The sequence below is a fragment of the Aspergillus fumigatus genome, chromosome 5 (assembly GCF_000002655.1).
Source record: "Aspergillus fumigatus Af293 chromosome 5, whole genome shotgun sequence".
Taxonomy (NCBI): Eukaryota; Fungi; Ascomycota; class Eurotiomycetes; order Eurotiales; family Aspergillaceae; genus Aspergillus; species Aspergillus fumigatus.
Genome location: NC_007198.1, coordinates 2,543,921 through 2,568,062, shown reverse-complemented (window position 1 = coordinate 2,568,062; position 24,142 = coordinate 2,543,921). Strand labels below are relative to the sequence as shown.

At 50.0% G+C, this 24,142-nt stretch overlaps 10 protein-coding genes and 3 non-coding genes across 13 annotated transcripts; 7 read left to right on the top strand and 6 right to left on the bottom strand.

The window, feature by feature from the left end:
* Nucleotides 1-325: 325 nt before the first annotated feature.
* Nucleotides 326-1,228, bottom strand: AFUA_5G09930 (DUF3632 domain-containing protein; the record flags this gene model as incomplete). Its single annotated transcript, XM_748554.1, has 3 exons — nucleotides 326-753; nucleotides 803-866; nucleotides 911-1,228. The coding sequence occupies 3 exons, from the start codon at nucleotides 1,226-1,228 to the stop codon at nucleotides 326-328; spliced, it is 810 nt and encodes a 269-aa protein (XP_753647.1).
* A 103-nt stretch (nucleotides 1,229-1,331) lies between these two features.
* Nucleotides 1,332-3,076, top strand: AFUA_5G09920 (M20 family metallopeptidase). Its single transcript, XM_748555.2, has 3 exons — nucleotides 1,332-2,119; nucleotides 2,164-2,474; nucleotides 2,519-3,076. Exons 1-3 carry the CDS (start codon nucleotides 1,584-1,586, stop codon nucleotides 2,704-2,706), a joined length of 1,035 nt encoding a protein of 344 aa, XP_753648.1. The 5' UTR covers nucleotides 1,332-1,583; the 3' UTR covers nucleotides 2,707-3,076.
* On the top strand, nucleotides 3,055-3,125 carry tH(GUG)3. The gene has a single exon. It is a non-coding gene (tRNA).
* Nucleotides 3,126-3,577: 452 nt separating this feature from the next.
* AFUA_5G09910 (nitroreductase family protein) lies at nucleotides 3,578-4,671 on the top strand (the record flags this gene model as incomplete). The annotated part of the gene is made up of 3 exons (XM_748556.2): nucleotides 3,578-4,254; nucleotides 4,302-4,416; nucleotides 4,469-4,671. The coding sequence occupies exons 1-3, from the start codon at nucleotides 3,919-3,921 to the stop codon at nucleotides 4,669-4,671; spliced, it is 654 nt and encodes a 217-aa protein (XP_753649.1). The 5' UTR covers nucleotides 3,578-3,918.
* Nucleotides 4,672-4,814: 143 nt separating this feature from the next.
* AFUA_5G09900 (RTA1 domain-containing protein) lies at nucleotides 4,815-5,773 on the bottom strand (the record flags this gene model as incomplete). Its single annotated transcript, XM_748557.1, has 2 exons — nucleotides 4,815-5,527; nucleotides 5,587-5,773. 2 exons carry the CDS (start codon nucleotides 5,771-5,773, stop codon nucleotides 4,815-4,817), a joined length of 900 nt encoding a protein of 299 aa, XP_753650.1.
* Nucleotides 5,774-6,293: 520 nt separating this feature from the next.
* Nucleotides 6,294-6,365, top strand: tG(UCC)2. Its single transcript has one exon. It is a non-coding gene (tRNA).
* A 40-nt stretch (nucleotides 6,366-6,405) lies between these two features.
* AFUA_5G09890 (Zn(II)2Cys6 transcription factor) lies at nucleotides 6,406-8,144 on the top strand. The gene is made up of 2 exons (XM_748558.2): nucleotides 6,406-6,717; nucleotides 6,809-8,144. The coding sequence occupies exons 1-2, from the start codon at nucleotides 6,625-6,627 to the stop codon at nucleotides 7,961-7,963; spliced, it is 1,248 nt and encodes a 415-aa protein (XP_753651.1). The 5' UTR covers nucleotides 6,406-6,624; the 3' UTR covers nucleotides 7,964-8,144.
* A 163-nt stretch (nucleotides 8,145-8,307) lies between these two features.
* AFUA_5G09880 (uncharacterized protein) lies at nucleotides 8,308-8,463 on the bottom strand (the record flags this gene model as incomplete). Its single annotated transcript, XM_748559.1, has 1 exon — nucleotides 8,308-8,463. One exon carries the CDS (start codon nucleotides 8,461-8,463, stop codon nucleotides 8,308-8,310), a length of 156 nt encoding a protein of 51 aa, XP_753652.1.
* Nucleotides 8,464-10,684: 2,221 nt separating this feature from the next.
* On the bottom strand, nucleotides 10,685-10,755 carry tH(GUG)2. Its single transcript has one exon. It is a non-coding gene (tRNA).
* Nucleotides 10,756-13,011: 2,256 nt separating this feature from the next.
* Nucleotides 13,012-13,757, top strand: AFUA_5G09870 (uncharacterized protein; the record flags this gene model as incomplete). Its single annotated transcript, XM_748560.1, has 2 exons — nucleotides 13,012-13,358; nucleotides 13,544-13,757. 2 exons carry the CDS (start codon nucleotides 13,012-13,014, stop codon nucleotides 13,755-13,757), a joined length of 561 nt encoding a protein of 186 aa, XP_753653.1.
* A 1,453-nt stretch (nucleotides 13,758-15,210) lies between these two features.
* AFUA_5G09860 (S-formylglutathione hydrolase) lies at nucleotides 15,211-16,538 on the top strand (the record flags this gene model as incomplete). The annotated part of the gene is made up of 4 exons (XM_748561.2): nucleotides 15,211-15,714; nucleotides 15,798-16,018; nucleotides 16,085-16,276; nucleotides 16,353-16,538. Exons 1-4 carry the CDS (start codon nucleotides 15,450-15,452, stop codon nucleotides 16,536-16,538), a joined length of 864 nt encoding a protein of 287 aa, XP_753654.1. The 5' UTR covers nucleotides 15,211-15,449.
* Nucleotides 16,539-17,483: 945 nt separating this feature from the next.
* AFUA_5G09850 (Ran GTPase-binding protein LOS1) lies at nucleotides 17,484-21,495 on the bottom strand (the record flags this gene model as incomplete). The annotated part of the gene is made up of 5 exons (XM_077804827.1): nucleotides 20,947-21,495; nucleotides 19,160-20,732; nucleotides 18,088-19,110; nucleotides 17,576-18,030; nucleotides 17,484-17,510 (listed from the first exon to the last, which is right to left on the bottom strand). The coding sequence occupies exons 1-5, from the start codon at nucleotides 20,956-20,958 to the stop codon at nucleotides 17,484-17,486; spliced, it is 3,090 nt and encodes a 1,029-aa protein (XP_077660963.1). The 5' UTR covers nucleotides 20,959-21,495.
* A 139-nt stretch (nucleotides 21,496-21,634) lies between these two features.
* xkiA (xylulokinase) lies at nucleotides 21,635-23,968 on the bottom strand. The gene is made up of 2 exons (XM_748563.2): nucleotides 22,997-23,968; nucleotides 21,635-22,931 (listed from the first exon to the last, which is right to left on the bottom strand). The coding sequence occupies exons 1-2, from the start codon at nucleotides 23,495-23,497 to the stop codon at nucleotides 21,711-21,713; spliced, it is 1,722 nt and encodes a 573-aa protein (XP_753656.1). The 5' UTR covers nucleotides 23,498-23,968; the 3' UTR covers nucleotides 21,635-21,710.
* Nucleotides 23,969-24,142: the final 174 nt, after the last annotated feature.

The following is a 24,142-nucleotide window of genomic DNA, read 5'->3' as shown; positions in this document are numbered from 1 at the left end:
CAGTAAAAATGATGTGAGATAATCAAAGAAAAATTTCTAATCCGTAATTCCGGGGTGATGGCCCACAGCGGGGGATTTCCGCGATTGCATCATGGAACCTCGTGTCATATTGTGTAAGCAATGTATACGGAGTAGATAGTTTCTAGACCATCTAATGGAATTATACGGAGTAGTCTCTCCTCACGACGCTTGTATGCCGTTGGGCTGAAACACGAGTACCGCCTTGTACTGGATTTGAAACAATTAGATCAAGTTTATCTCGCACTCGAGAGCCAGTGCTGACATGAACGCGACCTGGGCCTGGTAACTTACCACTCAAAGAAGACTACTGCTGAACCCTCTCCATCTTCTCCCTGGCCAGCCGAATTACCTGCTTTGTCTCATCAGTGACTTGGATCTGCTCACTCAAGTCCTCAAACCGCAGCTTCCAGAACTGCCACCTCTCCGGGCTCAACTGTCCCAGTCCGCTAAACAGCGGCCCAGGCCTCATCATGCGCTCCGTCTCCTGGTCTGGTACCTCGTGTGTCAGTTGACTGAACAGGTTCTCACCACCATACACCATCCACATCGCTGCTGCAGCCACTTCCCCGTCGAGTTCCTCGTCCGATAGCTCCCGTTCCAATCCCGACCGCAGACTCCAGACGCCAAGAAGAGAAAGGGATCGGTCGCTTTTGCACAGCCGCGCGGTGAAGGCTTGTAGGTTGATCCATTCGGTGATTTCTTGGTCGCTGGCTTTTGTATACGTGGGGGCCGCTTGGTCTGTTAGTATGATGCCACTATTATCAGAGAGAAGGGTACGTACCATTCCAGGATTCTCGCAGGGTTGGTCCGAGCATGGGCAGGTCTTCCCATAGGCAATTTTCGGACTGAACAGTCAGTATACTTTGCTTCAGGGGACGAAGACACTTACACCCCAGATTGATACCGTTCTCGGCGGTAACTTGGTCAGAGCGTGGATCAAGTCAACGAGTCGGTCTTGCGAGGGGTGATTGTAAGGAATTTGTTTGGCGACTTTGATGATACTCCCCCATGTGGACCAAAGGAACCCCTCCAGATCAGAGCTGTCTTCTTGTGTTGAAGCTGCCTTTGGTGTCAAGGCGTGGATGGATTGCGCGGCCTCACTGGGAGGGGTTGTGCTAGAAGGCTGAAGGTAGTCATTGAGGATGTTAAAAACATGCAGCTCAGGGGAACTGTGTTCAGCTCGATATTCGAGAGAAAGAGACGCCATGATGAGAAGTGTACAGTTGATCTTATTTATTTGCCGTGAGGAGGTCCTGAAGCCAGATAATAAATACAGGAGATCAGCAATTAATGGCGGGGTAAATCAACAGGCGACGGCAGGAAGCCATCCACCAAGCATATTACGCGTTTCAGCCACGAGTGTCCATCTTTTCCTTTTTGCTTCGCTACTGCATGCCTTTTATCGGACCATGGAACATTATGATGTTAATCCTGAGCCTGTCTCATGCAATGACGAAATCTCCCCGCGCGCAATGTCCTCCCCGCATCAACCTTTTCTTCCACCATAACAGACACACTTCATGTTGAGCAGCAATAATCAATAGGTACTGGAGTAGCTAAAAATGCCAGAAGCTCCTGTGGTGTCCCTCCTTCAATCCCTCATCCAGGTCCCCAGCACCAGCGACCATGAACAAGACATCGCCCGCTGGCTCGACAACCACCTCTCCACCCTCGGCTACACCGTCGAACGCCTCTCCATCGCCCCAGGCTCGACCCGCGAGAATGTCTACGCATACTTAGGCTCCTCGCGCAGGGTACGAGCCTGTCTCACCGCACACATGGATACCGTCCCGCCGCATATCCCACTGCGCGTTGAGGGCTCGACTATCTACGGCCGCGGCGCATGCGACGACAAGGGTCCCATGGCTGCGCAGATCTGTGCGCTTGAGGAGCTGCGTGCGGAGGGGGCGGTTAGGGAAGGTGAAGTTGGTTTGTTGTTTGTTGTGGGCGAGGAGAAGGGCGGTCCTGGGATGATTGCGGCCAACGATCACGATTTGAAGTTTGAGGGCGTGGTGTTTGGAGAGCCGACCGAGGGAAAACTGGTTGTCGGGCATAAGGGACATTTGGTGTTTGAGTTGGTTGGCGAGGGGAAGGCTTGGTATGTCTGCTCTGATGCTCTATCTGCTGAGGCTAATGGTGCAGTCATTCCGGGTATCCCCATCATGGCATCAGCGCCAATGCCGCTGTGGTTGGAGTTTTGAATGAGTTCTTGTGTACTAAATTCCCCGAGTCATCGTTACTGGGCCCGTCGACGTTCAATATCGGCAAGATTGAGGGAGGAGTGAGCTATAACATTGTCCCGGCTTCGAGCACAGCACTATGCGCCGTCCGTGTGGCGACTGATATGGCCGAATGTAAGAAGATTGTGTCGGAGGTTGTTGCGAAGCATCCACATGTCAGACTGGAGTTCAAGTTCGAGTATCCGGAGACATTGCTTGATCATGATGTCGAAGGTTGTCAACCATACCTTTGTCCGAATCCTGCTGACGGATTACAGGGTTTGAAACAGCCCCAGTGTCATATGGAACTGATGTGCCTCGTTTCAAGGGAGACCATAAAAAGTACCTATACGGGCCTGGTTCAATCCTCGTGGCCCATGGAGAGAATGAGCAGATCAAAGTTGACGAGCTGCTAGAGGGTGTCAGGGCGTATAAAAAGTTAATCAGACACTTATTGAAAGCGTAATCAAGTCAGTCATTGCATCGATAGCATTTCCATGCAGATAGCGCTGTCATTTGGCGCTACCGGTATGTCGGTGTATTGGCTTATATCGCCATTGCTCTCCTGAAAGTTATCTCCTACCAGAGTATATATAAGTATTCGTGGGCAATGTAGTAGGAAAACTATAACAACACAACACCCAAAAAATTCAGCAAGGCGAAACCCATCATCTATCATTACATCGTCGATGAAGCGCCAGTTTTCCACTGGACAAAAATGCCGGGAATGTACAGACCTAATTTGAGGGTCCTAGACCAAATATTGAATGAATATTGCTTATGTAGCAAAAAAGATTTGCAAAATCAAAAATTCGGTGCTGTGGTCTAGTGGTAGGACGTCACGTTGTGGCCGTGCCAGCCCCGGTTCGATTCCGGGCAGCACCAGTAATCTGACTCTTTTTTTTCAGCCCTGTTTGGATTACTTTCTTTCTTATCTACTTGTCCTCTGGTGACTAGGTGCCCTTGCCATAACTCCCTTCCAAGATGAGGCATCTCTCCTATTGACAGGTAATCAGTTGGTAAGTAGGTCAGGTGTTGTGCAACTGGAGCTTACGCTTGTGCAGGAGTATATCAGTATCAGACTATTAACTCGTTAGTTAACTAACAAATGCTTGGTTTTTCTTTTCTTTTATTTTTATTCTTATTTTTATTTATTTTTCTTTTTTATTCATCTATTTATTTTTTGACTTAGCTTAATCAAGGGATACTGAGTACCAAAGTAATATGGCATGATAACAAACTGCACTGCATCCTACCATTTCTAGGCATGTATTTCATTTATAAGCATTTGGTCAGCACTGTTAGTAAGTTCCGGTGTGGAGCTTAATGGATCTAAGTTACTAACGTCGCTAATTTGGGCCTCCGTACTCCGTATATCCGCTTAATAAATAAAAAAATGCCTATAGTCAAAACTATGCATGTGCATTCTAATTGGCCACTCATGACGGAATTCAGTGGACATTTTTCAGATCAACCGATTTTTAATCTATTCTCCTTTGATGCATACTGGGAATCTCCACAGGTAGAAGTTTGTAGAAATATGACGGTGCCTGTGCGTGCTGGGGAACATAAATACCCTCTTCCCTACTCCATACAGACAGAGGAGAAATCAATCACCATCGATCAAGTCATCAACATCTCCAGATAATTCAGATTCACCTCTATACATCCAGACAAAATGGGCTCGACTCAACCCGAATTCAAGAACCCCGCCACCACCACTCTGCTGGAGCTGGTCAAGGCCCGGCGCACAAACTACAGCCTCAAGGCCGAGAGCCCTATTTCCGACGAGGCCATTGAGCGCATCGTTCAGGATGCCGTCCTGCACGTCCCCAGCTCCTTCAACACTCAGACCTCCCGTGTGGTCCTCCTGCTCAAGGAGGAGCACCAGAAGCTCTGGGACATTGCCATTAACATCATGGAGGGCCTCGTGGCTGCCGGCAAGGTTCCCAAGGAGATGTTTGAGAACCACACCAAGCCTAAGCTGAACGGATTCCGCGCGGGCTATGGAACTGTAGGCTGATTTTCTCCCTTTCATGATGGTCTGTACTGACGGTCTAGGTTCTCTTCTTTGTTGACTTCGACTCTCTCGCGCCTATCAAGGAGAAGTTCGCCATCTATGCCGACAAGTTCGATCCTTTTGCTCTCGAGTCGAATGCCATGTCGCAGTACCTCGGTAGGTTTTCTTTGCCATTATCAACAGATAGCATGTCACTGACACTGAATAGTCTGGACTGCCCTCTGCTCCGAAGGCCTCGGTGCCAATCTCCAGCACTACAGCCCTCTGATCGACGAGCAGGTGCAGAAGACCTGGAACATCCCTGCCTCGTGGAAGCTGGATGCCCAGCTCGTCTTTGGTACTCCTACCGGCGACGCTGGTGAGAAGACCTTCTTGCCCATTGAGGACCGCTTCAAGGTTTTTGGAAAGTAGACGGTTTGCATGTTTAGCCTAGAGTGTATATAGAGATATCCATAGCGTTGAATCCAGTACTTCCGAGTTCATTCATCCACACAAGGTCACATTGAAGCGATTGTCCCTGGCATATACAACAACAGTCCACCGAATGCAGTCGACTAACCCTCTCTATATCCCGTCAATGGGATATCAGGCGCATCCTCCATCTGCACACACATCTGACTCGCCTTGGTCGCCTTCTGAGCCCTCCGCACCAACCTCCCCGGATGCCAAACTATCAATACCAAAATCGACCCAGCCATCAACGCCGCATCAAAGACATATATAAACGCCTCTTCCGTGTTCAGTGCAGACCCTTTCCGCGACCCAAACTGGACCGTCCTCACCAGATTCCTCACCATCAACATCCCACACGAGACATAAATCACCCACATATACTTCTTCCACCGCAGCCGCGGACACTCCCTTACCACAGCCGTCGGCTCCGCATCCAACCTCCGATGGAACGCCGCCGCCACCCACACAAACACCCCAAACACTACCAGCGCAAAGATCAATCCCGCTAGGACGGCCTTCTTACCAATCGCCATGACGTGCGGATCACCGGTAATCTGCACCCCTGCGCCAGCAAGCTGCGTCAGGAAGCAGACCACATCGTTGAGGACGAAGATGGTTGTCAGCCACTTGGTCCGGATGCTGGAGTGGTGCTCTGCGTCGAAGGCGCAGATGATCCGTCCGAGGACCATGTAGATGCTTGCTGCGACGAAGGGCGGTGCGCAAAGGATGAGCATCTCCTGGAGGGCCCAGGGGCCGATTGCAGTTCTGCCTTCTTTGTGGGACCATGCGCGGCCGTAGTAGCCGAAGGTTTCGCCTGGAGAAGTCAGCGGTGTATTTGGTATCGTGGGATGGGGATGAGACGGGGGAACGGACAGATTCCTCCCAGCACGAGGGGGATGAAGTAGGCTGCGCGGTATGGGAACATGAGAATGATGTGCGCGACTGTTGCCATGCCGAAGATGGACATGAAGGTGTATCCTGCTGTGGCCGAGGGGGTGTAGGGGTAGAATTCGACCCATGGCGACGAGCCATTGGTTCCATTGTGGAATGTGAAGTCCATGCTGGCTTGATCGGTGAGAATTGAAAGCGATCAGGAGAAAGAAAAGAGCTACGACGACCATGGTGGCCTCATATACTGCATTGCTGTCTCTATAGATGGTGGATCAAATTACCCTTTCGGGAAATTTTTGAACGAGTACGAGTGGGTCTTTTCTGAGCTTGTCCTGAAACTTTCAACATGGGACCCAAACAGCAGCAGATCACCTAAAATTAGCAAGCCTTGCTTGTAGCCTTGTAATTGAAAGCACTTTCGCTGTCACTGGGTGGGAGATTGCATGGACAATCTCATCACGCAGCTTCTGGTCCATTGCGGTCTCCAAGGCTATACTGATGTTGTTCATACCTCACGCAGACCAGTTGGCCATCAATCATATAACGGCTGTGAAATGTCCAAATTATGTCCTGGCCCAATTGAGTAACTATGTCATGGTATGTAGTAGTTGCAAAGAAGAGCAGTGGCAATTGTCAACCATTTTGCTTCTGCAATATATATTTTCATTTGGCCTATTTTTTCATCCACAGCGTTAGTGGTGTAGCGGTTAGCATTGTTGCCTTCCAAGCAATAGATCTGGGTTCGACTCCCAGCTAACGCATCATTTCTTTTTCATTTTCTCTTCCCTTTTTGCCGCTTTTTGTCCTTGTTGACAGGCACCATTAACCCTACTGAAATCTAACTGACATACATATTTGCAATTGTGTCCAGATCTAGTTTATGATCTACTGTTGTCCTGGCTAAGAGGAGAACCCAGATTTGTCGTATCTCGGCAAAGTTTTCTGGTGCCTAAAGGGGACAAAGGCAAACGAATACGAAGTGTTCATTCCATCTCATCCTATAGTATCACCACTTGCAGGATGGAAACTGAGCAAGGCCGTCGGATTCGCGCGCGTAGAACCCATCAGAAATCTCGGCTAGGGTGCAAGACCTGTAAAAAGCGACGAGTCAAAGTGAGTGATAACTTCATTTAAGCTGCCAGTGCCAGTCTTTGAATCCAACCCAGCTTCTCCAACTATGGCCAAGAAAGTGACATGCAAGCAGTGCGATGAGAAAAAGCCGACCTGCACCAACTGTCGCCAGCATGCAGTCATCTGTGATTATGCCACCGAGTCGACTGCACCATCACGACCTTCGCGTGGACAATATCGCTTCAGACAGTCCAAATACGAAATCCAGATAGACCCATCAACCCCAGACACCACGAGCATACAGTCATCTAACCCGGGTCCGACTCCCCCTCCCCCTCTGGAGAGCATCTCCCTCGCAGACCTGCACCTTTTCCATCACTACGTCACCGCCATGGCCAGCACATTAACCGACGGACAAGACCCCAAACACCTTTGGGACGTCCACGTCCCACAATGGGGCTTCGTCTTTCCATCCATCCTGCATCTCATCCTTGCGCTCTCGGCTCTACACCTGGCGCACCAGCACCCGGCTCTGCGCGCCCAGTACCGGAACCAGGCAGATGCCCACTTCACCTTCGGTGTCCGCTCCGTGACCACCGTGCTGGCCAGCCTGAACGAAGACAATTGCCAGTACATCTACATCTCAGCGGTGCTGATCTGCTTCGTGTACTTTGCGCATGGTCCGCGCACAGGTGAGTTCCTCGTTTTCAGCGAGACAGGGCAGGCGGAGTGGCTTGTTCTCATGCGCGGGGTGAGATCGATTTTGGAGTCGAGGCGCGCAGAGATTTTTTCGGGGGTGTTGGCGCCCGAGGAGCTGGAGGGGGCAGCCGAGGTTAGCGATGAGCTGGCGGAGGAGCTGGAGCGTCATAAAGGGCGGATCCGGGATGTCCAGCTGTTGATCCGTGCGGAGACGGATGACGAAGTGATCAAAGAGATGTACGACTCTGCTCTGGAGGGTCTGCAAGAGACCTTTGACGAGGTATATCGAATGAGAGCTGCTGGCAAGCACGGGGTGAATCTGATGCATTTGGTCATCGGGTGGTTGTATCGGCGTCCGGAAGGGTTTATCGGGCGGCTTGAGGCGAAGGATCCGCTCGCGCTGACGGTCCTGGCCTACTGGGCTATTCTTCTCAAGTATATGCAGTCGTCGTGGCTGATGAAGGGCTGGGATGAGCATGTTCTGGCGGGGATCCGGGCTTCGTTGCCAGAGCAGCATCGGAGCAGGATCGGGTGGCCGATAGAGTGTATTTTCGGGAAAAGACAGCCTGTGATTGCTGAGCTTTCATAGGTCATTGCTCCTCTGGCTGCCATTAATCATATGTTTGCTCTACCTCTGGATCGTACAGGCACCCAATAATACCCTGTTTGAGTCATCCTGGGTCCAACTCTAAGGTTCAATCCACACTTTAACCATCGTCCTCGACTCCAGTATCGAATCAATACCGAAAAGAATGGAAGAAAACTCGCCGAGCAGATCTGCTAAGCCAACGGCGCTATCGCCATATTTGCCGTTGAATACGGTCCCGTCGTAATTGTCCATCCCAGGGCGCCCCAATCGCAAAATGATCATCAGACGAAGTCAGTCAACCTTGTTTCTGCATGCATCAGCTCAGTTTACCACCTGACAAAACCTCACAGATTGTCCAAGCCCACTTGAACCGGCTCACCATCTTGTTCATCCAGATGTAGAACCCTGTCGGCCTCATCATCCTCGGCTACCGACGCCCACTCAAGATTACTGCTGAACGCATGGCACAGAATGGCCGTGGCGCCGTCAAGACTGATCATACCAAAGTAGGTGATTAGGAAAGGGAGCTACTGGATTGCGTCGAGCCGCACCCCATTCCCTGCATCTGCAGCCGAAGACTAATATCAAAGTCGTCTAGTGCTGTGCTATCCCTGTATACTTGAAAGTAAGGGCCAGAGTAATACGGGTAGCGGGCAATGACCTTATTCCTCATATTGAATTATTGCTCTCTAAAGGAAAAGAACTCAGAAGCTTTTCCCGACATGAAAGTAGTTCCCACGAACGGCATGGATACTGTTGTTGTGGAGGCAAGTGATAGTAAGGTTGACACCATTACAAGGCTGGATCATCATCGTGATAACTTCGTAGGCCTGAGACGGAATTCCTTCTTCGGACTCTACTGGAATATCGAACCCACACGTATTCGCTGGTCCGCTCATCTCTTCGTGGTCGACCAAGGTCGTGGGAAGGCTTGGACTGCCGTCAGTGAATAACCACTTGCTTTTGCTCTCCTGAGTCCTTTTCAGGACTGGCCATGTTCGCATCCAACTCGAAAATGGGTGTCTTGGTATTTGAGTCAGCCTCCAATTTCTGCTGGCCATCGAGCTCACTGATAGCGTTCCCGTCTTTCTCAAAAGGCAAGTTATTGACGACAGGTGAAGTTGGCGATACAGTTGTTGGCAGTTGGGCTCCACCATGTCCTTCGCTGTCTCCCCCATTCCTCTTTCTGCGCCGTATGTACCATAGCAGGATAGAAGCTATGAAAATCACTGCCAAGGGTATCGCAACCCCAATTCCCGCTTTTGCTCCCGTCGAGAGACCGGTCGATTGGACACCCGGATCCACCGGTTCAGATGTTGCGGTTGGCAAATATGTACTAACACTGGAGGTCTGACTTGTGGCAAAGCCTGTTGCTGTTTTGGTTATGAAGACTGTTTGTATAGCGCCGACCGTCATCGTAGAGAAGTCCTCTACATCTGAAGCCGACGCGTAGATTGCAGTTGCAGTATCAGACACTGTAAGGGCGCTCACCTGCCCAGTCGCCCCCGACTCCCAGGAGAAGGCCCTTTCTGCGACCGGTTGCCTCCTATGTAACTCAGTGTATTGGCTCATGTAGTCCGGAAGGGCTGGCTGAACCCCGACTAAGTCGCAGAAATCAAGCAACCGACCCGGCGTCCCTAGCTCATATCGTTAAGACACACCATGTCAAAACTTGATTTTGTTGGTACAACAGTTACAACTTACATCGCTGATCAGGATTAAGAGGACACTGGTTATAGCAGGACATAAAGCTCACATCCTGACTGATCACCTCAAGCCTGGTACAGATGCAAGCAAAGTCGGTGTAAGAACAATCATACTCCAGCACCAGTTTGTAGATGCAACCTAGCTGGAGAGGGAAACTGTTTAGTATTTAGATACAAATGAGATGGCTATGACTGACCGAGCAGCGTGGTATATCTGCTTGGTATTGAGCGAGCAGTCTCCAGCGTTCTGTGACGCTGTCAACATGATCACTCTCTCTCTGCGGTGTACGTTCATTCTCTGGTGAAGATCCAAGAAGGCCTTTTAGTCTCCGCCATATATCCACAAACACATCTGCGTCGACGTCCAATGCAGCGACTATAGTGGATTGCATTCTTATGCATAGCAGGATGCTTCCTGTTGGAGCACGTTGTGGTGGGCAGTGCAGAGCCTAAAGAGACGAAAATCTCACCCAGAGAGACTGGGGAGGAAAAGGGGTGAATTCACCTCTCCTTAGGCTTATCCGGACACTGAGATCCTTGTCCATTTAGTTCAACACCTGTCGCCAAAATCACTTATATCAAGAGTACATTAGTAGCTACATTGGGGTCTGATTGGTCAAGGTAGGAAACCACGCAAGCTAGTATAAGCTCGGGGATAGCTAGTCTTATTAACCCTTGTCTAGTCTTGGTTCGGGTCCTACGCATTACTTGCGCCTGGAATTCTTAGGAACCTGAGTGCGGCATTTAGCTTCTCAACCCGATACGGTTGTGTTGACCCTGGTGTGCTCTTATACGGCGTCCAAATAGTGAAGTACATTCCTTGACTCCTCTGCATTTTGCGAATCCTATTTTTCCACCTTGTTGAAATTGGACTGTAACACTGCACCAGTGAAGTCCAAGCGACAACGATGTAGCTGATCTGGTCCTCCCCATGGGAGTCCTGTTCATAAAAAGATTACTCCACAATAAGGTAGAATGAAGCACTGATGCTGGAAAAAGAAAAAAGATAAGATATTGGCGCTACCCGGAATCGAACCGGGGCTGACACGGCCACAACGTGGCGTCCTACCCCTAGACCATAGCACCTTTGATATCGGTTTCGTCCCAAAAGTGATCTATAATTCACTAGATACTGAATATGAGCATACAGGGTGATAAAACAAGTTCATCAATGCTATAATGACACTCCAAGTTAGCTTCAGACGCCTTCATTTTCTCCATCACAACCATAAATAGGGTCCTGCTCTTCTGCAGTCAGCAGATGAAGTCGATCTTCAATTGCTGTCAATGGATCGAAAACATTTAATCAAAGTACTTCCAGTAATTACATCAAATATATAGCTTTGCCAGTAGCAAGGAAGATCTATACAGTCTAAAGTCAAATGGACTCTCTATGGAAATTATAGCCTCGGGGATTCAGACAAAGAACTACACATGAACTCAACAGCCGCAGCGTGGGCAGACTCCCAATCGATAACTCCAGCAATGACAAGATTCGCATCAACCAGGACAGTGTCCGGACGAAGGTCATTGCAATAGAGCCGGAAAGGACAGTCGCAGTGCCCTTTAGATATCTCCCGTGACACTTACGGAAGAAACAGCGCTTGATATATCTTTCTAGCCTTTGCAGCATCGCTCCATCACCTGGGACCCAGAACGCATACGTCGACGGACCACATATACTCTGAGGCCGTGCTGGTTGCAGTGGCAAGCGGCAGGACAGTGATAGATGCATAGGCAGAAACCTGGGAGAAAAGTCCCCGCGCAAGCGGTAGAGTATGCACCTGAAATTTGTCGTTATCCTGCACACCTACTATTGGTCTAGTATCATGTTAGACGGGATATGCTGTGCCAGACATGAAGATGGAATAGGTGGAACACCAATGAATCGCCATATTTCGTGTGGATATTGTGGTGGAGAGCGTTGTAAAGAATCAGGAATGATCAAAAGGTGTATCTTTGCGTGTCTCAGTTTGAGTATTAGCATCTGATCTGTCCGATAGAACAGTCATGCCATTGTCTTGTATCATGGACTGTTTTACCTTTATGTAGTGGCAAACACTGCTTTCATGAAAGTCAATGGCAAACAAATAGCTACAGAAATATAATCAGACACTTGGGTTAGGCCTTTGTTTCAAGTATTATTTAAGCAGGCTTCTTCCCTGCACACTCTTTCCTCTTTCCTATACTATCGACTATACATCACTTCAATTATACTCCGCATCTCTGCCCACTGCTTCTGATCCAAAGTATTCACATCGAAGCTGCTGCATTCACTTCTTTCAAATCATAGCTTTTCACTGATCCTTCCTGTCTATCGTATGTCGACATCATATATATAGCTTTCAACTTCTCGCCACCTGAGGATCTCGCTCTTACTCTGTTACGCATTCATCACCATTAGCCATATAGTTCGGCTGGGCAAATCTCATTCAGCGTTCTCTTTCCAAGTCGCTCGCAAATGTGCTCTCGTCCGAATGCTACACTTGACTCAGCATAGAAAGCAAGGTTTGAATCACTCATCTGCCACCGTTATAAAGGCTGCATGAGAATGGAGGACGACATTGATATATCGCTGCCATGAGATGCCAGCCTCATTCATCTCCGCATCTGCCACAGAGTTCTATTTCTGCCTCTTCCAAAACCATTAATGGCTTTGAAGTCCGTGAAAGCTTTGCTTTACCCCAATCCAAAGCATGTTGTCCAGTTCAAGCAGCAGCCCTATAGCGGAGCTACCCAGCTAGACAAAAGCTACTACACTGAGGGTGCAAACAGGAGTTGGAATTTTGCCATGGTCGAGGAGGAGATAGCAGATCTAGTTGATGGGAAGGATTTCGACGATCTGACAAGTAACATTCCATGGTTCCTGGCTAAGACTCTATACAGAACCCGTTTCTCCACACGCAAGCCAAACGTACCAGACATCACTGCAGCAAATGGAACATAATGGGGCCGGGCCGGTGAATATACACTGCGATTTGACCAGGCTGGTCTTGCTTATGGTTCCTTACGTACCAGGGAGATATCGAACGAGTTAGCCGACTAGTTAAGAACTAGTTAAGGGGCGCTGATTTTTCGTTTTGAAATGGTTGTGGGACTACGTGAGACGCCGAGGAACTGACTAGAAAGTGCCTTTCTAAGGAGCAATGGTCTCCTCCAAGCCAGACTCTTTCAAGAAAACGATGTGAAGGTTCTGTTTCCGAGTAGACAGGTTGCGATTACTGTGCCCAGCTGGTTGGACTCTGTCGCTTATGAATCCCTGCAATGTATCAGTGGTCTTTCGTTACCACCACAGCCATCATCATTATCTGGTGAGTACACCTCTAGGCACATTTCCTCGACATGAAAGCTAACATGTTGCCACAGTCGCCTCATGGCAACGATGGCTACAAGTCAATACCTGAAGACGTATCGCAGCAAGTGATTATCAACAATGGGCGCTGCTTCCGACTGGAAGTACCGAAATGTGATGACCAACCCCGTGCCCTGCGCCAGAAGGAGCAAAAGGCAATAAAAAAGAAGGCCAATAAGGTGCTTCTGTCGTTAGGCCGCCTCCTGCGCATGCTGCTCTTCTTCCGGCCCATTACTTCTACCAGTGTCTCCAAGCGCCCGCATCCGCGCCACAAACTCGAAGTCGTCTACTATCTTCCGTCCCTGTATCGCACGCACCGAGGCCACCATCGAAAAGGGTGAGGGTTCGATCTTCAGTGGTGCCTGCGCTGCTGAGAAAGAGATTGACTACAAGCTAATGCGCACCCAGAAGCCATGTGTAATGTTGCTTGACCCAGTGCATAGAGATCACTTGGGCCACTAAAACGAAAAGGTTCTCTCGAAGGATCTCGCACGCAGCACAGTCGCGCTGCCTTTCTTGCAGCGTCGTAGTGACGAAGTTGGAGAACCGTGTTCCGCTTGTGCTGGTGGTCGAAGTGCTTTTCGTTTTTGTGTTGCTCCTCCGGATGTTATCGACTTTGAAGGGAAACGTCACTCCTTATATGCCGACGCATGCGCCAATTGTATTTGGCACGGCAAAGGTGCAGAATGTTCGTTCCATCTCTGCACCACCGGCCATGAATCTATCAAACATTTGAACGATTGCGGCAGGCTGGCGAGCTATCTAGCTCTGGAGGCATAGCTTACCTGTGACCCGTGTGTCATCGGCAAAGGTCACCAGCTTCTATACGGCCGAGATACATCTATTCGGTCCGGTCGCGGAGGATTCTCACATATCGATGTTTGCAGACCCCTCAGCGTCCAGGTCATCAACTATCTGGAAACACAGTTCTCTTACAAGGTCAAACGAATCCATGGAGATAACGCCGCTGAACATGAACCAATTCATACGCTTCTGTCGGGAGCCAGATCTCCTGCCTGCTTGGGCTATTCCCCGGCAGATGCGAAGTACCATCGTAGTGCTTCTTCCTGACACGCCCTTTGCATGGGGGACTGGAGATCGTTATTGGTGAAGAAACGAAAACCTTTTAACGTTCTTCAGTAGCTTCAGCGAATCTTCAGCAGATTGCGGAACATGACAAATCGTTGAGACTAGCCAAGACCTGGACACTGGCTTCAGAGGAGAGGCACTCAAATGAGCTACTTTGCCTAATGCAACAACCGGCGTGTGCCAACTGCAAAGGTGGCCGGGCTTGCAGGGCGAGAATGGGCTTTATTTCCACCACAGCACTGCCATCATTCCGGGCTATCGATCAAGGACTCAATCTTGATGAGCCTTAAGAAATGCAGCTCTGCATCAAATGCCACAATAAGCATGCTTTCATTATCACATACGGCGGAGTGATCTTTCTCAGCAAGGTGGATGTTTGATGTCCTGAACGATCCTGACCAGCAACACCCCAAAAGTCAACATGGAGGCCCGCATACTGATGTATGAGAGGTGGCGAAATTGGGCCCCTAGACTCGGTCATACAATCAGGCTTTGTGACGAGAAGATCATAAGCCATGTGCTGTCTGCGTACAGCGTCTTAAGGACTTCGATACCCACAGTGGCCAGTCTTTCGAAATAGACTGCAAGATGTCGGACAGCACATCTACGAAGTGTCTTAGTGTACCGCAAGGCATACGGTATGTGAACCAGTACGTTTCGCCAGCCCCCTGTATTCTTTTGATACTAACGTCTGTTTTGGTTAGGCGTGGCTAGAATAGTTGGTAACGCTCTCGATCTCTCCGCCATTATCCGGTGGTATAGGGCATACTATTTCCTAGATTTCCTCAAGGATCCGTTGTGGGGGCTGAGGTTAATCTGCACCTCAGTAGACTTACTCAGCCAATTTCTTGACATCTAGAGAATTGATAGTAATGTAACGCTCTTTACTCAGTAATAAGAGTTCTCACATCTATCCTTAATGAGAGGTTCATGTCCCGAAAGGGCAATGTTTTCCGCGGAATGCAGGATCCACAGGGGGCTGGGTATTATTTCCTGCTAAGAGGAGATCAGACCATTGATTGGAGGAAGCTTTCTAGGTAGGCAGTACTTATCTACTCTGTACATAGGGTATCTCCATCTGACGTTGAGGAGGGGGTGGGGAGAAGACAGGAATGCTGAAGACGTCGCTGCCTCTTGAGCAATATGAATCTGGCTTTGCGCCTAGTGGTACGATAATTCAAAATCTTTCAAAATCTTTCAATACTGCCCCTCACCGATCCCCTCGTTCCCCTCATTCCCCTCCCCCACCCTCCGTCACAAATACCATCCGCTCCATCTCGTCATTCCACTACGATCTTTGTAGCTTGACAACTCCGTCCGAGAACAAGGTCACACAATCATGTCCGTCACCACAAAAGCCACAATTGCCTCGTTTGGCGGCAAGCTGCTCAAGCTGAGCCATGCCGCCGCCTCCACAAAATGCGAGATGAACTTCAACCTCTACCTGCCCCCCCAGGCCTTCCAGGACCCCTCCCAGAAGATCCCCGTCCTCATCTACCTGTCCGGCCTCACCTGCACAGCCGACAACTGCTCCGAGAAGGGCTTCTTCCAGCACGGCGCCAGCAAGAAAGGCATTGCGGTACTCTACCCAGACACCAGTCCCCGTACGTTACAGCCCCAACCCCTAGCCCCCCCCCCGGGCACTGGCCAAGAATAACACTAATATTGAACAAAATGATCGAAACAGGCGGCCTGGACATCGAAGGCGAGAATGACTCGTGGGACTTCGGCACCGGCGCCGGCTTCTACGTCGACGCGACAAAGGCTCCTTACAACAAGGGGTACAACATGTACACCTACGTCACCGAGGAACTCCCCAAGACGGTCTTTGCGGCGTTTCCACAGCTTGATTCGAGTAGGGTCAGCATCACGGGTCACAGCATGGGTGGACACGGGGCGCTGACGCTGGTAAGTTCTGTCCAGAGCGATGTTCGAGAGTGGCTGGACTGACAAAAAGTGCCCGCGCTGAAACAGTACCTCCGTAACCCCGGCAAATACAAATCCGTCTCTGCCTTTGCGCCCATCGCAAACCCCATCAACTGCCCCTGGGGCCAGAAAGCGTTCGCGGGCTACTTCGGCGAAGACCAGAAAGCGAAATGGGCGGAGCACGATGCCACCGAGCTGGTGAAGAAGTGGAAGGGGCGGTTGGATGTCCTCATTGACGTGGTTAGTCTTCTTGCTTTCGCTGTTTGACTTTGGAGGAGGACTGGGGGGAGAGAAAAAGACTGACAGATTGCCTCAGGGTACCGGCGATAATTTCTACAAGCAGGGCCAGCTTCTCCCGGAGAACTTCGAGAAGGCTGCCAAGGAAGCTGGCGTCGAGGGCGTCAATATCCGCTACCAGCCTGATTATGACCATAGTTACTATACCATGGCGACGTTCGCGGATGACCATGTCGAGCATGCGGCCAAGTATCTCTTTGCTTAGTGGGTTTCCCCTCGAAAATTTGTTGATTGTCTGGTTCAGTGAAGCATGCAAAGCTATCCGAGGACTTTGTTTCGGAGGCTGCTGTCGCTGTCTGCCTATTTGTACATGTATCTGGCGTCTTCTGATAATGATGACTGTCAAAGTGAGCGTCGGGCACCAAAGTCACATATATAGAGGCTAGCGGTCTGGCTGGCACCATCAACTTGCAAAGAGCAATGATCTCCTCCAATGCGCAGTATCTACTACCGACTGTGCACAGAGATAATGGATAATCCAAATCATGTTCTTGATATTGTATCTCATATTTTTTTTCATGATTTATCGTTACGTTGTCAAGACCGTACATACGTAAACCCTCATTGATGGGTATCCATCGTCCACTGACCATCAGCAATCGGCCATGAAACTGTTGAAACGAGTCGACTGCTCGCAAGATACCGACAACTCCACCTGGCAAGTATGCCCCAGTCGTACAACTCATCTGAGACCGCCGTCCCACGTAGCCAAAACCCAGCCAAAACCCAGGTCCTCACCTCGTACCAGCAGTGGTCACCCTGACCATCCGACTCTCTCCGTTGTCTGCATTGCCTCTGCCTCAGTAGCAAGGTCGTCTCCTTTTTGTCCAACTCGTCGCTTCCAAATGAATCGAGATGACAAAAAACGCTGTATATCAACGCCTAATTCATGCAAACGAATGCCTCACCAACTATACACTTTTCTGTACCGGTGGTGTAGTGAAGTCATGACAGTGGAAAGGAAGCGCGTGGCGGGGGACAGACCAATCAGTGTTTCAAAGGACCACATGAGAACATCCGTCATCAAACCAAACTGTGGGGGAATCTAAAAGGAAGTGAAATGACTCTGAGGAATGCTGAAGAGTATGGGGTGAATAGAAAGCTGAAAAGAAATAGAGATGACCACGTCCGAGGTAAAATCATAACCATATCATGCGCTCAATCGCTGGATGAAAGACTGTACCAGTCGAATGTCAGGTATTATACTCAGATTGAGAGAATATGGAAGTTGGAAAGACATACCGGAAAGAATTGCCGGAACCCCTTCAAGTCCAGCCGGCTCAAAGCACCCACAAACTCTTCAATCAATTCTCCACCCATACCCATGCCGGGCAGTTCACGGTCACGGAGATACGTCAGGTACTCCATGCCGGTTTTGGCATATATCGTACGCTGTAACCCGCCCGCTTCGGCAAGAACCTGCTTGGCCTGCGCATCCTTGGAGTTGAAAGAAGGTGTGGACGGCAGCGCCCAGCATAACGGCGAGAATCTTGTAATCATGAACTGGCCAAAACCAGGCAGCGGAGCCTGCGATGGAGGGGTCCCGTTGGAAGCTTCCGCGATCACATCCGGACCGCCCCACGAGCTGCTCATCTTCGAAAGAACAGAGAAAGCCATCTTCGCTGTGGTAAAGTCATCGATATCTTTGGAGAAATGCTCAATCGTGGAGATGACAGTCTCAAAAATGGGTTGATTTCCTGGAACAGGGTTAGCTTACACTGAAACAAGGATTGACTGTTGATTCTGAGACTCACGTTCACTGATGATGACAGCACCCAAGTCATTGTTCAGAACGGCCAGCAAGAAGTTCAGGTATTCCCGTTTCAGCTCGGCCAGTTGAATCTCATCATCCGTGCCCGTTGTGGGATCGGCGATTCCGGAGAACACTCGTTGCAGGAAGGGGGTGAGTAGTGTGTCAAGGATGGAAAAGATTTCGCCCTTGAATCCGAAAATAACCTGGTCTAGGAGACGTAGGAACAGGGCCATCTCATCGCGCGAAGAAGTCTGAGTAAGAAGGCCGTCAATCCACCTTGGCAACTGTGGCAGAATTCGAGAACCGAGGACACCGATGAGCCTCGAGAACGCAAATCGGGCCGCTGTCCGAACATTGAATGAGGACTTAAGGGACTCCAAGGCCACCAGCGTAGCTTCTGCCACCTGATTGAACGCTGCTGAGACTTCGGGTGCAGGTAGGGTAGCGGGCGTGTTCGTTCCAGGCATCCAGTCTGAAAATCCGCGGGCAAGGGTTCCCAGCGCCATGATATCATGATGAATCTGCAGAATGGCTCGTTCATCCTGTGATTTCGCCGCCTCAAGATTCTTTTCCATGTCGAGGAATATAGGATTGAGCACCGCCTGCACATAGAGGACCTGTTTATCCGGTGAGATGGTGGGAGTCGAACAGATGATACCGACGGCTTCGAAAAGATACAGCTGGCTATTGAAGATGGCGTCGGCTAATTCGTGGTCCTCCGAGGACATCTCATCACCTTCAGATACCTCCGAAGGCAGTTCGGCGCGAATTACGAGAAGGTCGCCCAGAGCTTCCACAACGGTTTGCGCGACGTTGCCAACGTACTGTCTGAGTTGCTTGACCAATCGCTGGAAAAGGTACCAAGAACGAGTCTTCACCTTCTTGATGGGGTGGTGAACCAGTTGAAGGAAGTTCTCCAACACACCTGGAATCAGATGGGTATGGTGATGAAAGAATGAGCTATAGCGCACACAGATTTCCGTATACTGTAATTGCGTTGCCGGATGGGTGAATGAACGAATGTCTAAACGTCATTAGCGAGAGTAGCGAGATTATCTACTTGATGTACCTACCGGACTCGACCATCCTCAGCATCATTTCGATGAGCCTTTCGGCAGCCTGGTTGTTGGGGTTACCCTTGGTGTAGAGACTTCCGGCCTTGACGGCGAGATCTCCAAACAAGAACATTTCATGCAAGGCAAGATCTAGGTCACGCCAGTCCATTTGGGAGCCCGACTGCCGCAGGTTCTCAAAAGTAGTTGCTACCATCTCCGACACAACTTCCATGTACAGCTGTTCATTGATCGAAGCAATCATTTGCTGGAGGATACCAAGTCTCTTGCGAAGTTCTTGGAATTCTGCCTCGTCCGTCTGCTCATCTTCCTCGCCCCATGAGGAGGTCTCGTCGTATCGCATCTTGGCAATGATAGCCTTTAGGATCGGAAGGAGGATCGAAGAATGCTGAGAAGCAAGGGCAGGGTTGACTTTGGCGATTCTTCTTAGATAGGTCAAGAGGTCGCTAACGCACGGAATGACGGTTGAGCAGACTTCATCATATTCATCGGAGAAATATCTCAGGATATGTGGCAGGAAAGCCTGAAGCAGCCCATTGGCTTTCTCCTTGCACTCGGTCGACACACCTTCCTGTTCCAATGCCCGTACAATATCAATGACGGTGATATTGACTAACTTGGCGACGGTTTCCGCCAGATCCGTGTCATATTTGAAGGTGAACCTATTTCCGTGCAGAGGGGGGCTATTCGAGAGTTGAGAAACAATAGTATCGAGATTCAAGAAGATAATCATGTCGATCTTGTCCTCCGGTTTCATCTTCTTGCCGATGATCTCCGTGAAGACATCGACCGCCGCATCCCGCACCTTCTCTTCTCCTTGTCTCAAATCCTCTTTCTGCGCCCGGCCCAGCTGCTGGAACAAAAGATCAAGCATTGTCTGGTTCACCACAAGACCGATATCAATCCAGCTGACCCAGCTGCCGACAGCCTTCAAGCACATCTCCACAATAACATCGTTGCCGTCCCGCCATTCCGACAAAATCTGTTGCCATGAGCTGGTGATCTTCTGCATATCCCTCTGCCGAATGAGGTCCTTGAGCGCATTCGCCTTGTCCTGTTCATTGCGGGACCGCGAGACCAAAACATCGCCAATCTCGTCGTGGATCGAGTTAATAACCCGAAGGTAGAAGATAATTCCGGATGCGTTGTCGCGCGTCGTGCTCGAGGGGCTTTTCTGGGTCAAGCCGAGGAGATCATCGAAGAATGATTCCCACCCGCTGGCGTAGAGTGCAGAGAAGAGAAAGGTGATGGTTTGAGCGATTTTGTTCTGGATGTTCGGCGGGTCGGATGCTCCTGCGTCCTGTCCATAGACCTGCCGGAGATACGCCAACAAGCCATCCTTGACATACGCTAGGGCCTGCAAGTCTATCAAACCGCCCTGTGCAGCGCTATTGACCACTTCCAGAGCCACATGCCTCACGATACCCGAGCGCTGGGGAGTTTGTGTGAACAGTGAAAGGCAGACCTGCCATCCCGACGGGTCGGAGCGAAGCTGATTCACGAAATCGAAGGCTTGCGTCTTAAGGGCTGGGTCTGCGGACGGATTCGAGGCGATTTCAATTGCATTTGCTACCTATTTAGGGAGTACACTGTTAGGCTCGTTTCGTCCGATAGAATCATCGTTGTTTTTGGAATACGTAGACATTGGGGAGGTTCCGGAGGGGCACGCGAGGGGAAGGATGGTGGGGTGGCCATTTTTTTTTTTTTTTTTTTTTTTTTTTTCATTTTCTCCCTCCTTTTGTGAAAACGGACTCAGAAGCCACAAGGGTTGGCATGAGATTTCTCACCTGCTCTTCCATCTTCGACCAGCCGGGCTACCTTCGGAGTCGGGAGGACTCTGAAAGCGAGACAGCGAAAATAGCAGTGATTCAAGAAAGAGTGGTTTTGTCGGGATCAAAATCAACGGCGGTGGAGAGTCATAGCACAGAGGGTCAGTAGGCTATCGAACTATGCATAGTAGGTTTAGTTCCAGCATCAAAAATGATAATACTAATAATTGGGCGGTGTTTCCAAGGGGGCTTTGCCTGTGGGTGCCTTAGCTTGTCAAAAGCCCCAGTTCTTATTCGGGTAAAATGGATAAGGACAAAAAATTTCTTTCAGTGGAGATCGGGCCTTCACTCACACGAGCTCTTGACTAGGACTTAATATGCTGATATGCATACAATGATAAAGTGTGACAATGAAAGAGCGGGTACAAGAGGTCGAAGGATTAGCCTAGCCTCAGAGCTCGATGACAGTGACGCTGATGGAGGGGAAAGAAATTAACAATTGTTGTGATGAATCATTTCTTGTGTGGACGTCAAGCTGAACGGGTGTGACCCAGAAAGGGCAAGGGGCGACGTGCCTCGCCCGAAGTGGCCCTTGATGCCCGCACATTCAGGCATAATCGGCATCAACTGGGCAGCATCCTTTAAATATCTCATATGCTATCTCTCATGTTACTACGTAGTGCAGACACTTGGTTTTATGTTTTTTATGTTCTGAATGTGTTCACATGCACTAGTCTCATTCGAATTATCCTCTCATCGTAGTCATTATATGTACTGTAGATCTATTTCCTGGCTGCCTCCTGTTTCAACACCTGCTGTTCCATTTTCTCAAATCCCTCAACAGCCTTGCCATACTTCTCGAAAACTCCCTTTTGGTATCCATCCGCAATCTTTTCAATGAACTCTTCCTCTCTCCACCGTTGACCAATCAGGTCTTCAAAGGTCTGTCCGGGCTTTCTCTCAATAGCCCACACAGCCTTGTATGCTGCGCCCAAAGCGCAGGCATTGTCTCCGACATCCAGTTTGTAAACTCCATCACTTCCTCCCAGGATCTCTCCAGCTACCTTTGCAATAGCTTTGTTCTTCGAACCTCCTCCAACGAGGTAGACGCGACGTGGCTGAGGAGGCAGTCCGTCTCCAGGGCTCTGGGTAAGCCCTCGGGACCGCAAGCGAAGCGACAGCATCTGACTCTCCACAATGGCCCGCGCTTCGTCTGACGGCGTATTCCATCCGTCTTCGGTCTCAGTCAGTGCATCGCTAGCTGGATCGTAGGTGAAACGCCATTGCCCGGACCGGACATTTGGCACGATTTCTGGTCTAGGGAAAAACAGGCCCATCTTCATGGGGCCGGATTCGGTCTTCTGGCCCATTGGGGGCGTCTCAAGCATGATCTTGTCGAAGCTCTCCCACGACTGGGACGCGCCGCTGCCTGATTTCTCATTGATTGCATCACGAACATGTTCTCGTGCAAGGCCACCGTTCTTGTAGCAAAGCATGAACATGTAGAGTCCAGGGGTGGTGGGGTGGTTGAAGAAATGCGTTGCGGGGTCTGGCTTGTAGTTTGGAGTAGACATGAGGAAAGTAGTGGAAGTTCCCAGAGACACCATAGCATCGGACGGCCGCAAGGGCAGAGCAAGGATAGTAGCCGGGTTATCGCCAGTCGAAGGAAGGATCTCACAGTCTGAGCTGAACCCATACCGCTCAACGAAATAGCGATTGATCTTTCCAAGGCGTAGACCTCCATCTTCCGGGACGGCACCTAGCTTCCGCTTGAGGTCCTCTACGCCAAATGGTCCTGCACAAAGTCCAAGGAGTTTCTCATTGTAAGCACCCTTCTTGATATCCCACAGGTTCATGCCGCAGACGTCCGAGATGTCCATGGGTGCAATGTGGCCCAAGAGCAAGGACGCAAGAAACGATGACACAAGCGAGATTCTGGCCGTCTTTTTGTAAACCTCGGGATATTTCCTCTGCATTCGGAGAATCTGAGGACCGGTGAATCTCTGGGCCAGTAAACAACCGTCAGCATGCCCTATTGGACAGAAGACACGGTACATGACCAACTTACATGATGCGCCTTGCTACCCGTCGCCTCAGCCAACTGCTCCGGGCCTCCCAAGAAAGCGTCAAACTCATCACACTCCTTCTGAGTGCTAGCATCCTGCCAGTTCGGGCTAAAGGGGTGCGAAAAAGCTCCACTCAGCTGTTCCTCCAGCGACTTGCTTGAATCCAGCGATTTGAGGAGGCTCTCCGCATTCTCGCCCCAGTAAACGCTACCATGCTGCTGTCCGGCGCCGCTGATTCCCTTGACACGGCTAAAATCTAGCCCTTGTTTGCGCAGACCGTTCAACACGCCATCCAGGGCTTGCAGCCACAGCGCAACGGGTGCGAAGACCTCATGCTCCGCCTCGTTGGTGAGCACGCCCTTTTTGATCGAGAACCCGTGGGAATCGGCATCGAAGTCGAATTTCGAGATATGCACCACCTTCAGCTCTGAGTTGACCACCAGGCCTTTCAGCTGCTGTGTGGAGAGGTCGAACCCAATGTATAGAGGGCCCTGAGAAGTCATGATATGAGAGTTGAATGACTGAGAATCTAACCCCGCGGGGAGATAAGATGACGTCGATACGGATAAGAAAGCCGGTGACAACACAGACGAAGGTAGGGTGAGGAAAAAGAATGAAACAAAATGGGGCGTATTATTAAAGAAATAGGAATAGAAGAAGATCCGAAGACAATAAGAAGGGTTTAAGGCGAGACTGATGGTCAATTGGCAAAATGTCAGGTGGAAGCTGTCTCTCACCAATTTATCCCTTTCTCGGGCAATTTCAGGATAAGGAAAAGATGGTTCCTGGGGGAAATGGTTTTTAACCTCCTGGTCCCCCACCCACCCTTTTACATTGGGTGAGATAGACCATAATTTACCAGGCAATATTTAGGTATAGGTACTTATATCCAGAAAATAATTCATTTCGTCCAACGACATTGCAATCTCTAGACAAACAGAATACTTCCTCAGGGCAGCTATGCCCACCACATTATGATGCCGGCGTGATGTAAACACCCGAGAAGCACAACTCCCGGCGGGAGCATGTGAGGGATCCCCACCGCCGGAAAATTCCCCGGTTAATATCGAGATCAGTCTCTCACTCTCTCGCTACAGTACAGAGTACAGAGAAGCTCCAAGTTCTAGAGCTGGGCAGAATTACGAGAA

What these genes read in the sequence shown, in the direction of transcription:
- AFUA_5G09920 (XM_748555.2), top strand. Translation starts at nt 1,584, where the DNA reads ATGCCAGAAGCTCCTGTGGTGTCCCTCCTTCAATCCCTCATCCAGGTC. An exon ending in GTTGGCGAGGGGAAGGCTTG is followed by an intron (nt 2,120 to 2,163) that starts GTATGTCTGCTC and finishes CTAATGGTGCAG; the next exon opens with TCATTCCGGGTATCCCCATC. An exon ending in GCTTGATCATGATGTCGAAG is followed by an intron (nt 2,475 to 2,518) that starts GTTGTCAACCAT and finishes GACGGATTACAG; the next exon opens with GGTTTGAAACAGCCCCAGTG.
- AFUA_5G09890 (XM_748558.2), top strand. Translation starts at nt 6,625, where the DNA reads ATGGAAACTGAGCAAGGCCGTCGGATTCGCGCGCGTAGAACCCATCAG. An exon ending in GTAAAAAGCGACGAGTCAAA is followed by an intron (nt 6,718 to 6,808) that starts GTGAGTGATAAC and finishes ACATGCAAGCAG; the next exon opens with TGCGATGAGAAAAAGCCGAC.
- xkiA (XM_748563.2), bottom strand. Translation starts at nt 23,497, where the DNA reads ATGACTTCTCAGGGCCCTCTATACATTGGGTTCGACCTCTCCACACAG. An exon ending in CGGGTAGCAAGGCGCATCAT is followed by an intron (nt 22,932 to 22,996) that starts GTAAGTTGGTCA and finishes TTACTGGCCCAG; the next exon opens with AGATTCACCGGTCCTCAGAT.